At 40.2% G+C, this 19,783-nt stretch overlaps 1 protein-coding gene across 2 annotated transcripts in view; it reads left to right on the forward strand.

The window, feature by feature from the left end:
• Window positions 1-19,783, forward strand: part of ADCY1 (adenylate cyclase 1) — a 1,189,286-nt gene that overhangs the window by 1,072,873 nt on the left and 96,630 nt on the right. For both annotated transcript variants that reach the window (XM_075315022.1, XM_075315023.1), the window contains 2 exons: window positions 11,373-11,499; window positions 13,669-13,785. In XM_075315022.1, coding sequence (XP_075171137.1) covers window positions 11,373-11,499; window positions 13,669-13,785 — 244 coding nt within the window. The remainder of the gene's footprint in view (window positions 1-11,372; window positions 11,500-13,668; window positions 13,786-19,783) is intronic.

Consider the following 19,783-nt stretch of genomic DNA (forward strand, 5'->3'; position numbering starts at 1 on the left):
TACATAGCCATAGATCGCATTAAACCAGCCTGTCAGATCCCCCTGCACACATCCACCATCGGCCGGTTACAGCATGTCTCCTAACACGAGGGAGACATTGTAGATCATGCTGTTGAGACTGTCAGGACTATGCAAAGTGATTAAACAAGAGGGGTAATCCCGGCACACAGTGTATGAAAAAATGGTAAGTCCAGGTATGATATGCTTGAACAAAATTTCTTTATTTTTCACCAATTATTGTACTGCCCGCCCAACGTTTCGGCTCACGCAGGAGCCTTCATCAGGGGTCAAGAGCACTAAGAAAAAGAAATATGGTATACAAAGAAAAACAAACAGAAACAGTATTTACAAAATGCATCATAACATTACATCAAAGAGATTATAAGGAAAATAACCTATTGGGGACTATGGAAAAAATATGAAACTATTGTCGTAGTGTGAGGGGTAACCTAAAAGGATCTAACCGCTAGAGAGGAAGAAAGAAAATCCTGTGAATATGAAGGGTGAAAAAAAGGGAAGAGAACAAGGAAAAGAAAAAAAAAAAAAAAAAAAAAAGAAAAGGATAAAAAAGGTAAAAGAGAAGGAAGGGACATAAAGAGATATAGTGAGAAGGAGAAGGAAACAGGGAAAGGAGAGAAACTGAAAAGTATAGAGTAGTCAAGAAGCAAAAGAATTACTGGAGAACATACCCGAGAAAATGGTTATGGTGAGGAATCATGTAGGTACAGCAGGACCTGTGAGCAAGAGGGAATTGTAGGGAAAAATAGGGAAAAGAAGGGGAAAGAGGAGATGCATAAGATATCACATAGTGTAACTAGGGAGGTAAAAGTAGTAGGACCATGTTTGACTTACTTAGTGAAGTCAGCTAATGGGTTAATCCAACAGGAGGAAATGGTTGCTACCGATAAAGTAGGCAAGGGAAACCCTAATGTGAGAACATATAATTAATACAGGTGAAAAAAGAGTTAAAGGGACAACAAGGAAAGGGGGGGCAAAAGGGGGTTGTATATAGCGGTACATACCGAAAGGGGGGGTGGCATATAATGTGAAGGGGCTCACACGGTAGTTTAGGATATAAGGTGAATGCTGCCAAATGAGAACAGTGTCAGTAAAAGGTAGTATGTTATAAATGAAGCAGAATATAAGGATGAGGATACATACCAATGGGACATTGTCATATGTGTACTACGATTATCAATCATATGTAGTATGACAAGTAGATTGTCAATATGACGTCAGTGATGCTAGGGAAAAAAGGAAATCATGACTATAATGGTATGTAAAGGGCAAAGAAAGGGAGGCAAGGAAAGGGTAAGAACATACCTAGGAGCCTCTGGATAGGGGTGAGAGCACCAGGAAAAAGCCTGTGATGTATCAGGAAATAAAGTGAATCACATGAAAAAAGAGATCAAAGTGGAGCAAAGTAAAGCATCATAGCGGAAATGTCTTACCTAGAGTGGCATGGTAGTATGATAACTACGTGGAGGGAGCCCAGGGACTGTGTAGGGAGTGAGCCTCTATATACAGGCACTTGAGTATCCATTGGTGGAGTGTGAGTCACCGCTATCAGGTGTGGGGGGGTGGTCACTGGGTGTGTGCATGACACGCAACCGACGCCCACCAATGGGCGGGGTATTGGCGGTCGGTGCGTGCCAGGTGCCCTCACACAGGAGTAGCAGTGTAAGTGTGCGGGCGTGTGCGTGACGCGCGGCACCCGCCACGCCCACCGTGGGCGGGACATCGGCGGGCGGCGCGCGCCAGGCACACACGGAGAGATATGTGTAAGAAGAGGTGACAGGTGGGCGTACGCGTGACGCGCGGCGGCCGCCACGCCCCCGTGGGCGGCGGTATAGGCGGGGGACGCGCGCCAGGCAAACGCCCATACTGTGTGATGGTTCAAGGGTGATGACGCGATGATGACGTGCATGCGCATGCGCGTTGCACAGTACCCATTCCACGCTCCAGTGTATGGAGCGTAGATGGACGGTATGGAACGGGCGCATGCGCCGTGCGAAGGGATAAGTGATGAACAGCGTTATCCGAAGTAACTCTTTGTGGTTGAGAGATCCTAGGTGAGACAGATAGGCAGCTGTGGAGCATGCTGGAGCGAAGACGGCCAGAGTGCATAATATAAGGCTTGTGGAGGGTGTTCTAGGATATCTAAAAAAGAGGGATAGAACATGTCATTAAAAACATAAGTAAAGTCACATACATGGGATTACATGAGTGATAAGATAAATAAGTACTAACATCTTTATCTCAAATAACATTATGAACTGGTGAGATATAGACTAGTGAGATATAAAGGACATGTTAATAGTACCAAGGCATGATACAATATGTCATAAAGGAGACAATCAATACGAATTACAGGATAATGTGATCATATAGAATGTAAAAATACAGAGCTGTAGAGGATACAAGGACAAATGAATACCGTAACATCAAGGATAGGTATCATGGATACGTAAAGGACTCCTATAGAACCTCATAAAACATATAAAAAGCATAATGAGAAATAGTAATATCAGCAGACAATTTCATATTCCCTGTTGAGCTCAACAGGGAATATGAAATTGTCTGCTGATATTACTATTTCTCATTATGCTTTTTATATGTTTTATGAGGTTCTATAGGAGTCCTTTACGTATCCATGATACCTATCCTTGATGTTACGGTATTCATTTGTCCTTGTATCCTCTACAGCTCTGTATTTTTACATTCTATATGATCACATTATCCTGTAATTCGTATTGATTGTCTCCTTTATGACATATTGTATCATGCCTTGGTACTATTATCATGTCCTTTATATCTCACTAGTCTATATCTCACCAGTTCATAATGTTATTTGAGATAAAGATGTTAGTACTTATTTATCTTATCACTCATGTAATCCCATGTATGTGACTTTACTTATGTTTTTAATGACATGTTCTATCCCTCTTTTTTAGATATCCTAGAACACCCTCCACAAGCCTTATATTATGCACTCTGGCCGTCTTCGCTCCAGCATGCTCCACAGCTGCCTATCTGTCTCACCTAGGATCTCTCAACCACAAAGAGTTACTTCGGATAACGCTGTTCATCAATTATCCCTTCGAACGGCGCATGCGCCCGTTCCATACCGTCCATCTACGCTCCATACACTGGAGCGTGGAATGGGTACTGTGCAACGCGCATGCGCATGCACGTCATCATCGCGTCATCACCCTTGAACCATCACACAGTATGGGCGTTTGCCTGGCGCGCGTCCCCCGCCTATACCCCGCCCACAGGGGCGTGGCGGCCGCCGCGCGTCACGCGTACGCCCACCTGTCACCTCTTCTTACACATATCTCTCCGTGTGTGCCTGGCGCGCGCCGCCCGCCGATGTCCCGCCCACGGTGGGCGTGGCGGGTGCCGCGCGTCACGCACACGCCCGCACACTTACACTGCTACTCCTGTGTGAGGGCACCTGGCACGCACCGACCGCCTATACCCCGCCCATTGGTGGGTGTCGGTTGCGCGTCATGCACACACCCAGTGACCACCCCCCCACACCTGATAGCGGTGACTCACACTCCACCAATGGATACTCAAGTGCCTGTATATAGAGGCTCACTCCCTACACAGTCCCTGGGCTCCCTCCACGTAGTTATCATACTACCATGCCACTCTAGGTAAGACATTTCCGCTATGATGCTTTACTTTGCTCCACTTTGATCTCTTTTTTCATGTGACTCACTTTATTTCCTGATACATCACAGGCTTTTTCCTGGTGCTCTCACCCCTATCCAGAGGCTCCTAGGTATGTTCTTACCCTTTCCTTTCCTCCCTTTCTTTGCCCTTTACATACCATTATAGTCATGATTTCCTTTTTTCCCTAGCATCACTGACGTCATATTGACAATCTACTTGTCATACTACATATGATTGATAATCGTAGTACACATATGACAATGTCCCATTGGTATGTATCCTCATCCTTATATTCTGCTTTATTTATAACATACTACCTTTTACTGACACTGTTCTCATTTGGCAGCATTCACCTTATATCCTAAACTACCGTGTGAGCCCCTTCACATTATATGCCACCCCCCCTTTCGGTATGTACCGCTATATACAACCCCCTTTTGCCCCCCCTTTCCTTGTTGTCCCTTTAACTCTTTTTTCACCTGTATTAATTATATGTTCTCACATTAGGGTTTCCCTTGCCTACTTTATCGGTAGCAACCATTTCCTCCTGTTGGATTAACCCATTAGCTGACTTCACTAAGTAAGTCAAACATGGTCCTACTACTTTTACCTCCCTAGTTACACTATGTGATATCTTATGCATCTCCTCTTTCCCCTTCTTTTCCCTATTTTTCCCTACAATTCCCTCTTGCTCACAGGTCCTGCTGTACCTACATGATTCCTCACCATAACCATTTTCTCGGGTATGTTCTCCAGTAATTCTTTTGCTTCTTGACTACTCTATACTTTTCAGATTCTCTCCTTTCCCTGTTTCCTTCTCCTTCTCACTATATCTCTTTATGTCCCTTCCTTCTCTTTTACCTTTTTTATCCTTTTCTTTTTTTTTTTTTTTTTTTTTCCTTGCTCTCTTCCCTTTTTTTCACCCTTCATATTCACAGGATTTTCTTTCTTCCTCTCTAGCGGTTAGATCCTTTTAGGTTACCCCTCACACTACGACAATAGTTTCATATTTTTTCCATAGTCCCCAATAGGTTATTTTCCTTATAATCTCTTTGATGTAATCTTATGATGCATTTTGTAAATACTGTTTCTGTTTGTTTTTCTTTGTATACCATATTTCTTTTTCTTAGTGCTCTTGACCCCTGATGAAGGCTCCTGCGTGAGCCGAAACGTTGGGCGGGCAGTACAATAATTGGTGAAAAATAAAGAAATTTTGTTCAAGCATATCATATCTGGACTTACCATTTTTTCATACACTGTGTGCCGGGATTACCCCTCTTGATTGACTTATTTTTTTCCCGAGCACCAGGATTATAGCAGTGAGCACAATTTATTCTCTACTATGCAAAGTGATTGACATGATTCCTGCTTCCCATGGATACAGAGTATACCCATGGATCATATTAAGTGAACCTGTCAGACCCCACTGCACACATCCGTCATCAGCCAATTACAACATTTCTCCCTATGTCAGGGAATCACGCTCTTAGGACTGACAAGGCAGGCAGTACGTGTCCACTAGTTATTATCAGCGGTTATCAGCTATGGAAGGAATCAGCAAGGGTTCACAGAGTAATAATCATAGGCACAGTCACATAATACAGTCAATCAAATGGCACACAGACCTGAACCAAGTAGTTGCATCTCCCTCCCACCGCGCGTCTATGGCTATGCGATCTATGGCTATGCACGGTATCTATGATGGTCACAAACTATTTTAATCTTCTTGAGACAACTTTGGATGGTCCCCTGTGAGCAGTGGAAGGTGGGCTCAGTGGTTATTATATCCACATGTTGCAAATAATGTATCTATTCATCGTACTTATTCAAATAGGAAGTATATACTCTGAACTTAGGGGTTCTACTTAATAATTCCTTGTTACTTCATCGGAGCCCTTCCTTCCCTGGTCACTTTTGTGTGATCATCTAAAGAATTGGTCTATTTAATTGTACTTGGCACGTTGCTCATAGGTGTAGTGCTACTAGCATACAGACCGATAGGACTCTGAATATTTACTCTTTATGTCCCATGAGGGACTTGTAAGTCTCCACCCACCCTCCCCCAATACGTGGGAGTTACATTTGCAACTTTCTCTACCCTGTTGTGCCTTTTTGTCTATGTATGTTTTTTATCTAAGATTCAATAAAGTGTAATATATTTTATGAGTATTGGCATTTTGTATATTCTTTTTGGAGGATATAAGTGGAATTATACATATGGGTGTGTAACAAAGTGTTTGTGTCACACACTTTGCATATGTATCATACACATTTCTAAATCCCGGCAGAGCTGATGAAAATTCATAGGTGTAAACATGTCGACAATCACCCAACAAACAAGCAATATGCTGCTCATTCATGACTGGATTGTATATGGTGGAGCAGAAATCCTTGTTCTCAGCAGCACATTACCCGGTGCACAGTGCAGATGAGCTGCTGATAACATGGTACTGTAGGGGAACAGATAGATCTACTACTGATGGTTCTGTGCTCACCAGTCTTCCTCATTCTGTGTAAAGATGTCGGGAAACAAGCAATGAAGGACATAATATTGTCAATCATGCTCATCTATAAACTCAGAATATGTTAATGCAACAAAATTGGCTGAGTGTGCAATTTGTCTAAAGCTGGCCCTGCCTATATATTTATGTATTTGTTATTGTTTTAAATACATATCTAATACAATTTGTGGGTTATATGCTCATTTTTTTATGATTATTGCTTATATTGTTTAAGGCTATGTGCCCACGGGAGATTAAACCTGCAGATTTATCTGTGGAAAATACGTGGAATTTCTGGATTTTCCAGATAAATCCGCAGGTTTCAGCATGCACAGACACTCCCCATGTTATCCTATGGGACATGGGGAGTGCTGTGTCCATGCTGCGGATACGTGCGACTGCGGAACATGCTGCGGATGTTCCGCAGCCGCACGTAATTGCATGTCAATTCTTTCTGCGTAATTACCTTTGGAAACCCCGGCCCTCCACTATGGAGATGGAGACTGGGACTTCCGCAGGTAATCCGCATGAATGTCCGCAGGTCTACCACAGCTATTTCGCTGTACTACCGCAGTTATAGCTGCGGATTCCGGCGTGCAGCTGCGGGAAAGCTGCGGCCGTACCTGCGGATATATCCGCAGGTGCGAGCTCCCGTGGGCACATAGCCTTATACTCAACCAACATTATTTTTTCTCTTTTGTCAACTTGCATGTGTTGTGTAAGACTATTTTGTAGTTATATATTGGAAAAATAAAATGATCTGAATACTTTCTGGACTCACTGAATAGTGGATATAAAAGGTCTACATTTCTGTTAAAATGCAAGGTTTTCGTCATATGAAATATTCATGTCAATAAAAATAATTTCAGAACGTTTTCAACCTCTACTATCACCTGTTATCTGTACAATTTCATTGGAAAATAAAGTGAACTATTTTTGGGTGGAAAAAGAAAATTAGAGAACTAAAATAATGTGGTTGCATAAACATGCATACCTTTAAACTAATGCTTTGTTGAAGTAGCCTTTGAGACTATGACAGCATTTAGTCTTTTAGGGTTAGAGTCTATTAGTATTGCACTTTTAAAATGAACAATTTTTGCCTCTCTTCCTTGTAGCAGCACTCCAAATCTGTCAGATTGTAAGGACATGTCCTGTGTACAGTGCCCTCATCAGGTCAATCCACAGATTTTCAATTGGGTACAGGTCTTCCTTGGTCATACCAAAGCCTTGATGTTCTAGGAAAGCCATTTTTTTGTTGATTTGAAGGTATTGAAGGTATGCTGCCTACAGAGCAAACATAGCGGTGTCCGGTGACAGAAGCCAAAGTTGCAGGAACATGCTCAGGTCAAACGTGACAGTATGGTGTTCTATTAGTGATGTGCAATGTTGGTTTTATGTAAAACATACATTTTGGAATTATAGACAAAAACGTCTACCTTAGTCTCCTCAGAACTTTTGGCAAACTTGCAAGATAAATGAAGAATGTAGGAGATTGCTATTATATGCAATGATTCCTGCATCTCCTTTAATGTTTATAGGTCCATGGCAGTCTCCTGGACCAAATGTGTTTTTGACATTTCTTAAGTGAACTCTGCTCTAAATTGCTTGAGAGGTGCCTCGTAATGAGGTTAGCGTATGTTGCTCCAGTGTACTGTTCACCACGACTGGTATAGAAAATGTCAGACTTGGTTAATTTGTAACTAAATGTACAGTATATAGCAGTATATAGACCAGTATATGTGTTGTTCTGAAATGTTTGTTATTATGATGCCAGCATAGAAGGACATAAACAACAGCCTGTGTTTTATTGAAATACTATTGATATTGGCTTGTTTTATGGTAGAAAAACTATAATTTACAGCAATTCCAATACGAAATACATCATCACACCAAATAGTAGACTGCTGTTCTTGTCTCATCTAAAATGCAAAACCATGGGAAGGGATGCAAAAGTAAATGTAGTAATGCCCATAGCTACAGCCGCAAGATCTAAAAAGCTGCTTTTTAATATAACAGTGACAGGAAATAATGTATTAATGTTACTAGACATTACAAAGCATTTTAGTGGAATAAAAAAAGTATCATAAAAGTCTCACTAACAAAAATCCTCTCCAAAATTGAATAAAATTCTATTTTTCTTGAAACATTTTTTTTATTGACCATCATAAAACGACGTATGTTTCATAGCATATATTCATAATAATCTCTAAAACACTTTGTGCCCGAATCATACCTAACAGTGGCATAAATAGAAATAATAGTGAATTTGTGTTTTTCTTTAATTTCCAAAAATTATTTGTAAAAATGAATTAATAAATTATATGTACCACCATAAAATGTATTCCCGCAAGGGTAGGGTCCTCTCCTTCCTGTACTCATCTGTCATTGTTTGTCTGTTCACTGTATTCAATATTTAGATTTTGTATAACCAATTCTTATGTACGGCACCATGGAATCAATGGTGCACTAAAAATAAATAATAATAATAATAATAGCAACAATAATGTACCGGATATTGATACCAATAAAAAAACAACTAGAACAAGCCATCATATGGCTATATAAATGGAAGTATGTTATGTTCCCAAAATGCAGAGAAACAAGAATTTTATATATATATATATATATATATATATATATATTTATGATACAAAAATGCTAATATTAAAAACATATGGGGCGCCACCACTCTTGTGCTGACCCTTATGTTAAAATTAACATTACTTTTTCACATTTGACAAACAGAAAAAAAAAGAAAAGCAAAAACAATTGCAAAACAGCATAAACCTTATACAGCTAGAATTGGTATGAAGAACAATTATTGATTTTAGGATGTGAAAGAGAAAAAATAAAAATGTAATTGCTTGATCCTAAGGACATAAATGAATCTGGCTGGCCATGAGCCCATGAAGCAGATATGCTACAGATTTGTTGTCAGGATTTGTGGGTGGAAAATCAGCATCATATCACAGTACAAAAAAGTAGATGAGATTTAACACAGCTTAACCATGCACCCTACAAAAAAATCTGCTTCAGAGCTGACATTTGGCACAGATTTGTAACCTGCTGCTTGTCAGTTGTTTCACTCTTTGTATATAAATCTGTGACAACATCTTTATTTAACACGGCAAAATCTCCCACAGAATTTCTTTCCATCTTGTTTGTGATATATGTTACAGTACCCTTTTATGTTATAAATTACCCCAATTATCACAATTAATTTTCTTTAGTCTATGTTTATATATGGCAGTTCTGGAATAAAATCTATCCGTCTGTTTCTCATTTTGGACTGTACGCAATAAAACAACTAAAATTGCTTTTCTACTGACTGCCAGATTATTTTCTAGAATTATTGCGGTGTTTTACCCTATCTCTGCACCTATGTATTTCTGGAGTAACGATCTATCTACAACCTATTTATAAGTGACAGACTTGATCTAGATTATAGTTGCAGAATCCACAACAAAATACAGCATTTTAAAAAATTAATGCAAGTACTGAATAAATCTGATGCAAAATTTACACGTTACACTTACAGTGCCTACAAGTAGTATTCAACCCCCTGCAGATTTAGCAGGTTTACACATTCGGAATTAACTTGGCACTGTGACATTTGGACTGTAGATCAGCCTGGAAGTGTGAAATGCACTGCAGCAAAAAAGAATGTTATTTCTTTTTTTATTTTTTTTTTAAATTGTGAAAAGTTTATTCAGAGGGTAATTTATTATTCAACCCCTCAAACCACAAGAATTCTGTTTGGTTCCCCTAAAGTATTAAGAAGTATTTCAGGCACAAAGAACAATGAGCTTCGCATGTTTGGATTAATTACCTCTTTTTCCAGCCTTTTCTGACTAATTAAGACCCTCCCCAATCTTGTGAACAGCACTCATATTTGGTCAACATTGGAAAGACAAAGGAGCATTCCAAGGCCATCAGAGACAAGATCATGGAGGGTCACAAGGCTGGCAAGGGGTACAAAACCCTTTCCAAGGAGTTGGGCCTACCTGTCTCCACTGTTGGGAGCATCATCCGGAAGTGGAAGGCTTAGGAACTACTGTTAGCCTTCCACGGCCTGGACAGCCTTTGAAAGTTTCCACCCGTGCCGAGGCCAGGCTTGTCCGAAGAGTCAAGGCTAACCCAAGGACAACAAGGAAGGAGCTCCGGTAAAATCTCATGGCAGTGGGGACATTGGTTTCAGTCAATACCATAAGTAACGTACTCCACCGCAATGGTCTCCGTTCCAGACGAGCCCGTAAGGTACCTTTACTTTCAAAGCGTCATATCGAGGCTCGTCTACAGTTTGCTCATGATCACTTGGAGGACTCTGAGACAGACTGGTTCAAGGTTCTCTGGTCTGATGAGACTAAGATCGAGATCTTTGGTGCCAACCACACACATGACGTTTGGAGACTGGATGGCACTGCATACGACCCCAAGAATACCATCCCTACAGTCAAGCATGGTGGTGGCAGCATCATGCTGTGGGGCTGTTTCTCAGCCAAGGGGCCTGGCCATCTGTTCCGCATCCATGGGAAGATGGATAGCACGGCCTACCTGGAGATTTTGGCCAAGAACCTCCGCTCCTCCATCAAGGATCTTAAGATGGGTCGTCATTTCATCTTCCAACAAGACAATGACCCAAAGCACACAGCCAAGAAAACCAAGGCCTGGTTCAAGAGGGAAAAAATCAAGGTGTTGCAGTGGCCTAGTCAGTCTCCTGACCTTAACCCAATTGAACACTTGTGGAAGGAGCTCAAGATTAAAGTCCACATGAGACACCCAAAGAACCTAGATAACTTGGAGAAGATCTGCATGGAGGAGTGGGCCAAGATAACTCCAGAGACCTGTGCCGGCCTGATCAGGTCTTATAAAAGACGATTATTAGCTGTAATTGCAAACAAGGGTTATTCCACAAAATATTAAACCTACGGGTTGAATAATAATTGACCCACACTTTTATGTTGAAAATGTATTAAAATTTAAGTGAGCAACATAACTTTTTGGTTTGTAAGATTTATGCATCTGTTAATAAATCCTGCTCTTGTTTGAAGTTTGCAGGCTCTAACTTATTTGCATCTTATCAAACCTGCTAAGTCTGCAGGGGGTTGAAGACTACTTGTAGGCACTGTATATAAAATGTTTTATTCTAGATATATTTGACCAATATTTTGTTTTCTTTTTGTTTTAAAGGAGGGGATTGTTTTATATGCGTGGTTATGAGCCTATTCTAGCCATCTTGCTATTTTCTTGTGCTCTAGCGCTTCATTCTAGACAGGTGGACTTAAAATTACGCTTGGACTACCTCTGGGCTGTGCAGGTAAGCATTTTGTTTTGTTATTTTGTGATAGGACTTATAACACTTTTATTTTCAGTTTATATAAAATAAAACATGTCTGGTGTTCACTTGCTGACTTACATTAATTTATCAAAAAATATATCAGCAATAAAAAAGCTTGTTTTTGTTGGTAATTCTACAATGCTTTATACTGAGGCATCATACACTACAGTACAGAAATATTGCAGCATAAGATATGATTAAAGAACTACTTCTTGATCACCTATAGACTATAATCGTGAATTGTGAATAATTAGGTTGTAGGAGAATGTGCAGCTTTGGGATGAGAAGCCAGCTGTCAAACACAGCCAGACTCCTCACAGCGAATGCAAGCAGTTTATTACCTTGTTTCTTTTCGATCCTTGTATACACAATGTTGAGCCGACACTTGTGTATAAACATTTACCTTTCAACACCCGGTAATTTTTCGTTTTGTTTTTTTACTTCCCTTCCAAGAGCCATAACTTTTTTAATTTTCCATTAATACAGCTGTTTGAGGGCTTGTGTTTTGCAGGACAAGTTGTGCTTTTGAAACAAACTATTAATTTTACCACATAGTGTACTGGAAAACAGGAAAAAAAATCCAAGTGCGATAAAATTGTAAAACAAGTGCAATTCCACAATTGTTTTCTTTTAATTTACCATGTTCACTATATGGTAAAACTGACCTGGTAATATTATTCCCTAGGTCAGTATGGGCTTGTAGATACCAAAAATATAGTTTTTTTTTTCTTATTTAATTGGGGGAAAAAAATCAGAAATTTGTAAAAAAAAAAAAAAATGAAAAAATAGTGCTTTTGTCGACATTTTCTGAGAACAGTAATATTCTCATTTTTCAGGATATCAACTGGTGGTTTTAGATATACCAATTTTTCGGTAGATACAAAGTTTTAATTGTCTCCTATTTGCAGATGAGCGAACCCGTGGAAGTTCGGTTTGGCGGATTCAGCCGGACATTAGATAAAGTTCTGTTTGGGATCCGGACTTGACCTAAAGCCCACATGCAGCCAGCCATAAACAGAGCATATAAACATCTGATCATGCTGTTGTTACCCCAGTGAAGCTGTTCAAACACTGTAAGCAGCTTTCAATGGGCTGAGCACCAAGCATAAGTGAGCACAGCGATGTTTGCACGAGTGCTGTTCATGTGTAAAGCACTCGAACTCCGAATCCAAATTCTATTTTTGTAAAGTCTGTGCTTGGATCTTCCGATCGCTTATGCTGTAGAGCAATGCATTAGCACTGCTCTGCACAGGAGAAATGATGATCTCCCATGAATGCAAGCTTCAAGCCAGCATTCATATGAAAGTTTGTCATGACAGTGTCAGGGGTCAACACCAGCTGACCTCTGGCTGTCATGGCAACCCAACAACACCCTGCAATCTTGTCAAGGGGCCACTGATGGAAGCAGGGAATTACGTTGTCACTTGCTCACGTTAAATCCCGAGATCAGAAATTGACAGCAGGATTTAACTGGTTAACAGTGACGGGCGGATATCTGATCTGCCCGCTGCTGTTAGAGGCACATGTCAGCTGATCAGATCAGTGGATATGTGCAGGAAAATATATGCGCTCACCACGCAAGCCCGTATCAAAGAGAAGTATACTATCTATGACGTACCAGTACATCATAGGTTGTGAAGGTGTTAAGAAGCACTGATGGAGTTTCCTCTACAGATCCAATAATCATGTAATCACTGGGTGTAGGGAGGAAACAGGAACTGCTGCATCCTTGGAGACCCACTCAACTCTGCAATGTGAGCAGAAGGCTGATTAATGGCAGTGAATGGGTATTGCACATCCTGCTGCGGCCACTATTCTGCTGGAGCTGTACTGTGCAGCTCCACTACTTAGCACATCTGGCCCCGGGTGGGTAACAACTTATTGGGAAGGGTGTGTGTTATTCCCCAACCAATTAGATATTGATAACTTATCATAAGGATAGGCTCAAAATAAATATCGCAAGGATAGGCTATCAAAATAAAAGTTTTGGATAATCCCTTTAATAAACTATGAAGTTTGTATTGTGCAATCTGGTGACTGATCCATTTAGAATAAAATGTTTCTAAACTAAATGTGATCATTTATTAGAGTAAGAAAGTATTGTTGAAGCTGATCTGTTATAAAACATGGAATTGATTTCTGTTACAGGCAGAAGAGGAGAGAGATGATATGGAGAGAGTCAAATTAGATAACAAGAGAATTCTCTTCAATCTCCTGCCAGCACATGTTGCACAGCATTTTCTCTTGTCTAATCCAAGAAATATGGTAAAGTTCATATGTTTATGCAATATGTATATTTCATTCAGAATTTATGTCACAAACCACTTTTACTAGACATTATCAACCATGTGCAAACGAGGTTTAGAGCTGAGAGATACGTATATACAGGGGGTGAAATAAATATTGAACATGTCACAAATTTTCTATGTAAAAGTGCTATTGGCATGAATTTTTCATCAGATCACAATATCAACCCATCTAATCCATACAGACAATGAAATCATACCATAGATGTCCATAAATTTAGTGATGTGTAATAATTAGAAATAACACAAGGAAAAAGTATTTAACACACTTAGTGAAATTTATTTAATACTTCATACACAAGCTTTTGTTGGTGATGACTGTTTCAAGACGCCTCCTCTATGGAGAGGCTAGTCGCATGCATTGTTGTGCTGTCCAGCCATTCTATTCAGAAGAGCTTTCAGACATTTAGGGACACACACTGTCATGGCTGAAAAGTTTAGTACCCTTGACATTTTTCAAGAAAATGAAGTATTTCTCCCAGAAAATTATTACAAGTACACATTTGATGATTATTTCCTCTGTGTATTGGAACAACACAAAAAAAGAAGAGAAAAATGGCTAATTGGACAAAATTTCACACAAAACTCCAAGATTGGTTGTACGTAATTTTTGGCACCCTCAATTTAATATTTGATTACACATCCTTTGGATTAAATAACTGCAATTAATCGCTTCCTCTATCCATCAATCTAGCTTCTTACACCTCTCAACTGGAATTTTGGACCGCTCTTCTTTTGTAAACTTCTCAAGGTCTCTCATATTTGAGGGGTAAGTTCTCCCAACAGCAGTTTTAAGATCTCTCCACAGGTGTTCAATGGGATTTAGATCCGGATTCATTGCTGACAACTTCAGAACTCTCCAGCACATTGATTCCATCCATTTCTGGGTGCTTCTTGACTAGTGATGGGCAAACCCCCGATGTTTGGGATCGTAAGACTCGCCCAAGTGTTTTGTCACCAATGGGAGGGTGAGCTAAAGGGCATAAAGTCAGAAGTTCATTTTTGGGTGGGAGTTCAGGAGGGCACAGCTAAGCTGTGGTGCTGCCCGTCTGTCTACCATCTTATTCTGGGGACCCTCCCTCCCTAAATTTGGACGCTCAAGCTGTCTGGGCCTCCCCCACTGTTAATTGCAGCCCCAGCTGCCCCAGAAAATGGTGCATTCATAGAAGCGCTATTTTCTGGTGCGTTACCCAGCTCGTCCAGTGGCCCTGATGGCAGTGGCACACAGGGAATAATGGCGTTATGGCCAGCTTTGTATTATCAGCTGGTACTAAGCCTGAAATTCATAGTGTCATGCCAAATTAGACATGGCCACCATGAATTTTTAGTAAACAGTAAAAAAAAACACAACACATAAAAAAAATTATTGGAAATAAAAAAAAAAAAAAATGTGAGACTCCATCTTTATTATAAAAAAAAAACTTAGTCCAACCTAGTCCACAGGAAGAGCAATGTCAACGTCAGTCATTGTCTTGCTGGAAGACCCAATAACTAGGATGTAAACCCAGTTTTCTGACACTGGGCATTACAAAATTCTTTGATAATCTTCAGATTTCTTGATGCCTTGCTCATTGTCAAGACATCTAGTGCCACAGGAAGCAAAACAATCCCAAACTATCTTTCAGCTGCCACCATATTTGACTGTAGGTATTGTGTTCTTTTCTTTGTATTCCATTTTTGGTAAACAGTAGAATAATTGGATTTACCAAAAGCTGTACCTTGGTTTCATCTGTCCACAAGACTCTTTCCAAGAAGGATTTTTGATTACTCATGTACATTTTAGCAAACTGCAGTCTAGCTTTTTTATGCCTCAGTCAGGACTTGGGTCTTCCAAGATCTCCTGCCATAGCATTTTGTTTTATTAAAATGTCGACGGATAGTTCACACTGACACTGATGCACTCTGAGCCTTCAGGACATCTTGAGTTTCTTTGGAATTTGATTGAGGTGGTCACTTATCCACCATCCGGACTATCCTGCATTGCAACTTTTCATCAATTTTTCTCTGCCATCCACATTCAGGGAGATTAGCTACAGTGGGTTGTAAACTTCTCGATTATATTGCGCACCATGGACAAAGGAACATCAAGATTTCTGGAGGTGCACTTGTAACCTTGAGATTGTTGATATTTTTCAGCAATTTAGATTCTTAAATCCTCAGACAGTTCTTTTTTCTTTTTCTGTTCTCCATGCTTAGTGTGACTCACAGACACACAATGCAAAAACTGAGTAAACGTTTTCCCTTTTTATCTGCTTTGAGGAGTGATTTTCATATTCATATTCATATTGCCCACACTTGTTACCTACCACAGATGGGTTTGAAGAAGCATCACATGCTTGTATCAAAGATGGTTACTCACAATTTTTAAAAAGTGCTAACAGTTTTGTCCAGCCCATTTTGGGGTTTTCTGTGAAATTATGTCCAAATTGCCTTTTTTTCAGGTTTTATTTTTGTGTTGCTTCATTACACACAAAGGAAATAAATATTTGCATAAAAATGTGTAATTGCAATAATTTTTTTCAGAGAGATACTTCATTTTCTGGAACAATTTCAAGGGTGCCAACATTTTGGCTATAACTGTATCTTATGTTCATTCTATATGATAATATGGTTGTAGAGTATTTGTTATACTTTGTTATCATGTACTGGCCATTGTTATAATATATTTTCATGCATTAAAGTTGTAATTTCTTACAATGCCACAATCTCTGTAACTCCTCCTATTTAGTTTGCTCACATCCTTTGTTTCTGGTCAGTGCCATCTTGGCAGCACATGTCACATGGTGTTCAGCTCTAAACTCATCGAGTGTCATGGCCACTTCTGACCCTGTTCACATTGCAGAGTCTGACACATCACACTATGGTTTCCCTGGTGCTTTTGAATTGCACAGTCAGACTCAGACGTCGACCAGTTGTGTGTTTAATAGTGATCAGTCTAGCAAGAGTTAATTTCTGTCAGCCTGTGGGTTACTTTTAGAGTCACAGTTTACACAATACCTACATCCGCCCTTTAAAAGATGGTGCAGCCTGTCCCCCATGCCGATTATAGCTTAATTTGCAACACCAGTCCTTGTGCTGTGGTGTGGTGATTTTGTCTTGTTAATCTCCTGTGCTTTATTTGGTGTGTTGTGGAAATATTCTCAGTCTAATTATTTCCTCCCTGATTCTTTATTTCCTCCTGAGAATATACTGTTTTCCCTCTGTGTGTGCGGCAAGTATTGTTTTTTCCCTGTCTATGGGGTGTACAAACTGAAACTTGCCACTTTATTCAGAAAATTGGTGACATGTTCAATACTTATTTCACCAACTGTATATGAAAATATGAAAAACTAAATATCCTGCCCTTTTCACAATTGCTATTGAGACATTACCAAGTTGCCTTTGAACTGCACTCTCTTTACAAGGAATTGAATGGGTAAAGCAAGTTTATTATTTATGCAAATTGTCATATATCATCTGTGAGCAATCCACACTATTTGCTGCCCAATGCCATATATGTCATTAATATGCAGTCACGGCCTAAAGTGTTGGCACCCTTGAAAATGTTCCAGAAAATGAAGTATCTCTCCCAAAAAATTATTGCAATTACATTTTTTTATACATAGGTTTATCTATTTTGTGTGCATTGGAACAACACAAAAAACTGAGGTCAATAGGCAAATTGGGCATAATTTCAAACAAAATCACAAAAATAAGATGGACAAAATTGTCCGCAGATTTCCAAAATTGTGGGTAAATAACTTTGTTTCAAGCATATGATGGTTGTTCGAACTCACTTGTCATAAGTAACAAGTGTGTGCAATATGAAAATCACACGTAAAACCAGATAAAAAGGGGAGAAGTTGACTCAATATTTGTGTTGTGTGTCTGTGTAAGCCACACTAAGCATTTAGAACAGAAAAAAAAAAAAGAGAATAGTCTGAGGACTGAAGAACCTAATTGTTAAAAAATATCAACAATCTGAAGATTACAAGACCATCTCCAAAGATCTTGATGTTTCTTTGTCCATGGTGTAAAACATAATCATGACATTTTCAACCCATGTCACTGTGGCTAATCTCCCTGGATGAGGACTGCAGAAAAGGTTGCAACGCAGGATAGTCCAAATGGTGAATGAATAACCGCAGGTTCCAGAGAAATTCAAGCTTTCCTGTAGGCTCAGGGTGCATCAGTGTCAGGGCAAACTATCAATTGACATTTGAATGAAACAAAACGCTATTGCAGGTGACCCAGGAGACCCAGCAGGACCCACTTCTGACACAGAGACATAAAAAAGCTAGACTGATGGTTGCCAAAATGTTTGTTATTAAGTCAAAATCCTTCTGGGAAAGCATGAGACCAAGATTGAGCTTTTTGGTAAAGCACATCATTCTACTGTTTACCGAAAATGAAATGAGGACTACACTACAAAGAATAGAATGTAGTACCTACAGTCAAATGTAGTGGAAGGTTCAAACATTTTTGGGGTTGTTTAACTGCCTCTGGCACTGGGTGCTTTGACTGTATACAAGACATCATGAAATCTGAAGATTACCAAACAATTTTGGTTTGTAATTCAGTTCCAGTGTCAGAAAGCTGGGTCTGCATACTAGGTCATGGGACTTCCAGTAGGACAATGACCCCAAACATACTTCAAGAAGCACGAAGAAGTGTATGGAAACAAAGCACTAGATTCTTCTGAAGTGGCCAACAATGAGTCCACTGACACCTGTGGAGAGATCCTTAAATTGCTGTTGGGAGGAGGCATGCTTCAAATATAAGAGAATTGGAGCAGTTTGCAAAAGAAGAGTTGGTCAACATTCCAGCTGAGAGGTGTAAGAAACTTGTTTATGATTATAGGAAGTGATTGATTGCAGTTATTTATACCGAAGGCTGTGCAACCAAATATTTAATTGAGAGTGCCAATTTTGTCTTGCCCATTTTTGGAGTTTTGTGTGAAATTATGTTCAATTTACATGTTTTTCTCTTTTTTGTGTGCTGTTCTAATACACACAAAATAAATGTATATGTGTATAACAAAACATGTGTAATTGCAATAACTTTCTGTGAGAAATACAGCAAGTGCCTGGTCCCTGGATAAATGGGGGTCCACTCGCCATCGCCAGGGCTGGGGTAATGATTTATTCTACATCCCCTGGGCTGATTTCTGGGGACCACAGTAATTGGTCCAGAAGCCACACTTTGCTGTTTGTCAGCTCTTTAAACCCTCACTTGCTCACTGTGTGCATTGAAATTCGTCTGTGGGCAGAGCTAGTGTAAGATACACTCCCATCCCACAGATGAAGAGGGGAGCTGCTGCACCACCATCACTCAGAGTGGTATGCCGCCCCATCCCCCACCAGAGCTGTATGCCCCCCACCAGAGGTGTATGCCCTCCACCCCCACCAGAGCTGTGTGCCCACCCAGAGCTGTATGCCCCCCACCAGAGCTGTAAAACCCTCCAGAGCTGTATGCCACAACACCAGAGGTCTATGCCACACCACCAGAGCTGTATGCCACCCCCAGAGCTGTATGCCACACCACCAGAGATGTATACCACCACCTGAGCTTTATGTCACCCCCCAAAGCTGTATGCCTCCCACCCCAGTAATTTGTATGCCCCAGTAACATGTATGCCCCTAGTAATGTGTATGCCCCTCAGTAAAGTGTATCCCCCAGTAATGTTTCAGTAATGTACATGCCCTCCTGTAATCTGTATGCCTCCCCAGTAATGTGTATGCCCCCCAGTGTATGCATGTTTGCACGTGCATGGGGCCCAGCAAGACTCTTTTTCCATAGCAATTGTGATTGCCTGCTATCAAACTGCCGGCATGGCGGCGTCTCTTACAGTAGCTGTCTGAGTCCCCTATTGGACTGTAAAAATAAATAAAAAAAATGAATAAAGCATACAGCTATAGGCTGCATCTACCAGCCATGTGCGTTATCTTAGCTGTGCATCAAAATAAGAGGGACACCTT

This window comes from Anomaloglossus baeobatrachus, chromosome 6, assembly GCF_048569485.1.
Source record: "Anomaloglossus baeobatrachus isolate aAnoBae1 chromosome 6, aAnoBae1.hap1, whole genome shotgun sequence".
Lineage (NCBI taxonomy): Eukaryota > Metazoa > Chordata > Amphibia > Anura > Aromobatidae > Anomaloglossus > Anomaloglossus baeobatrachus.